Raw genomic sequence first — 2,027 nt, forward strand, 5'->3', positions numbered from 1 at the left:
CCCACAGCCAGCATCCCCCAGCTCCCTGCAGCCAGCCCCCCACAGCCCGCTTCCCCCGGACCCCCGGGCCGCACTCCGCCCCCCCCCCGCGGGCGGCACCCCGCAGCCCAGCACCCCCCGACCCCACAGCCAGCATCCCCCAGCTCCCTGCAGCCAGCCCCCCACAGCCTGCTTCCCCCGGACCCCCGGGCAGCACTCGGCCCCCCCAGTGCTGCACCCTTGGCACCCCACAACGCTGCAGGTGCTGGCCCTGCCAGGACCCTGCAGCCAGCACCCCCACATCCTGCACCGTGCAGACCCCGTACCTGGTACCCCACAGGGTGCACCCTGCACCCCAAACCTTGCCCTGTGCCCCCTGCAGCCTGTCCTGCACCCCACACGCCCCCCACCTCATGTCCAGCACCCTGCACCCCCCCCAGCCCTGCTGGCCCCGCACCCTGCGCCCCACAAAATGCACACTGCGCCCCTGGTACCCCACAGGGCACACCCCCTTCCGTGCACCTCATAAGGTGCTCGATGCGCCCCAAAACACGCACTGGGCACCCCGTGCTGTGCAAGGGGCACCCCACAGTGAGCATCGCGTGCTGGGGGCTCTGCAGCACACTGTGCACCCATCACCCTGTGCCCCACAGCAGGGGAGCCCGGCCCGTCCCGGGGGAGCCTGGCCAGGGGGAGCCCGGCCCATCCCGGGGGAGCCCGGCCCATCCCGGGTGAGCCCGCTCCATCCCGGGGAGCACACCCCATCCCGGGGGAAGCCTCCCCCCGGCCCGGGGGAGCCTGCTCCATCCCGGGGGAGCCCGGCCCGGGGGAGCCCGCTCCATCCCGGGGGAGCCCGGCCCATCCCGGGGGAGCCTGCTCCATTCCAGGGGAGCCTGCTCTATCCCGGGTGAGCCCGCTCCATCCGGGGGAGCACGCCCCATCCCGGGGGAGCCCGACCCGGCCCGGGGTGGCCCGCTCCATCCCGGGGGAGCCCGGCCCATCCCGGGGGAGCCTGCTCCATTCCAGGGGAGCCCGTTCCATCCCGGGGGAGCCTGCTCTATCCCGGGTGAGCCCGCTCCATCCCGGGGAGCACACCCCACCCCGGGTGAGCCCTCTCCATCCCGGGGAAGCCCGGCCCATCCCGGGAGAACCTGCTCCATCCCGGGGGAGCCCGGCCCGGGGGAGCCCGGCCCGTCCCGAGAGAGCCCGGCCCATCCCGGGGGAGCCTGGTCCGGGGGAGCCCTCTCCATCCCGGGGGAAGGGGCGGGCGGCGGGAGGCGGCCGGGCCGCGGCGGCTCCCCGGCTTTGTTCGGCGGCCGGGGCTGCCGCGGGCTTGGTGCGCACGACAACTATTTTTAGAGCGTTCGGAGACCATGTTGGCTGGAAGCGAATCAAAGCTTGGGCAGCGCCGACCGCGCTCGGCCGCCGCCGCACCGGGCGGCCGGCGGGGGCTCGGCCGCCCCCCGGGGCACTGTGCACCCATCACCCTGTGCCCTGTGCCCACACCGTGCGCCCCACAGCATGGACACTGCACCCCACAGCATGGACACTGTGCACCCATCACCCTGTGCCCCACAGCATGGACACTGCACCCCACAGCATGGACACTGCGCCCCACAGCATGGACACTGTGCACCCATCACCCTGTGCCCACACCCTGCGCCCCACAGCATGGACACCGTGCCCCACAGCTGCACCCCTCTGGGCTCCCCACGCCTCACACCGCGCCCCCTGTGCCCCACACCGCTCCACACGCTGCACCCCATGCTGTGCACCCCTTACCGTGCACCCTGAACCCACATCCCGCAGCCACAGCATGGACACCGTGCCCCACAGCTGCACCCCTCTGGGCTCCCCACGCCTCACACCGCGCCCCCTGTGCCCCACACCGCTCCACACGCTGCACCCCATGCTGTGCACCCCTTACCGTGCACCCTGAACCCACATCCCGCACCCCCCGGGCACCCCGCACCCCTGACCCTCACCGTGCCCCCCCGTTCCCCCGCACCCCTGACCCTCACCGTGCCCCCCCTGTTCCCCCGCACCCC

General features: G+C 73.9%; 1 protein-coding gene across 1 annotated transcript in view; it reads right to left on the reverse strand.

Annotated features, from left to right (window-relative positions):
* Nucleotides 1-2,027, reverse strand: part of LOC121337544 (translation initiation factor IF-2-like) — a 5,105-nt gene that overhangs the window by 519 nt on the left and 2,559 nt on the right. The window contains exon 2 of the mRNA XM_041407682.1: nucleotides 1,206-1,441. Coding sequence (XP_041263616.1) covers nucleotides 1,206-1,441 — 236 coding nt within the window. The remainder of the gene's footprint in view (nucleotides 1-1,205; nucleotides 1,442-2,027) is intronic.

This window comes from Onychostruthus taczanowskii, unplaced genomic scaffold (genome assembly GCF_017590055.1).
Source record: "Onychostruthus taczanowskii isolate IOZ18803 unplaced genomic scaffold, ASM1759005v1 scaffold277, whole genome shotgun sequence".
NCBI lineage: Eukaryota > Metazoa > Chordata > Aves > Passeriformes > Passeridae > Onychostruthus > Onychostruthus taczanowskii.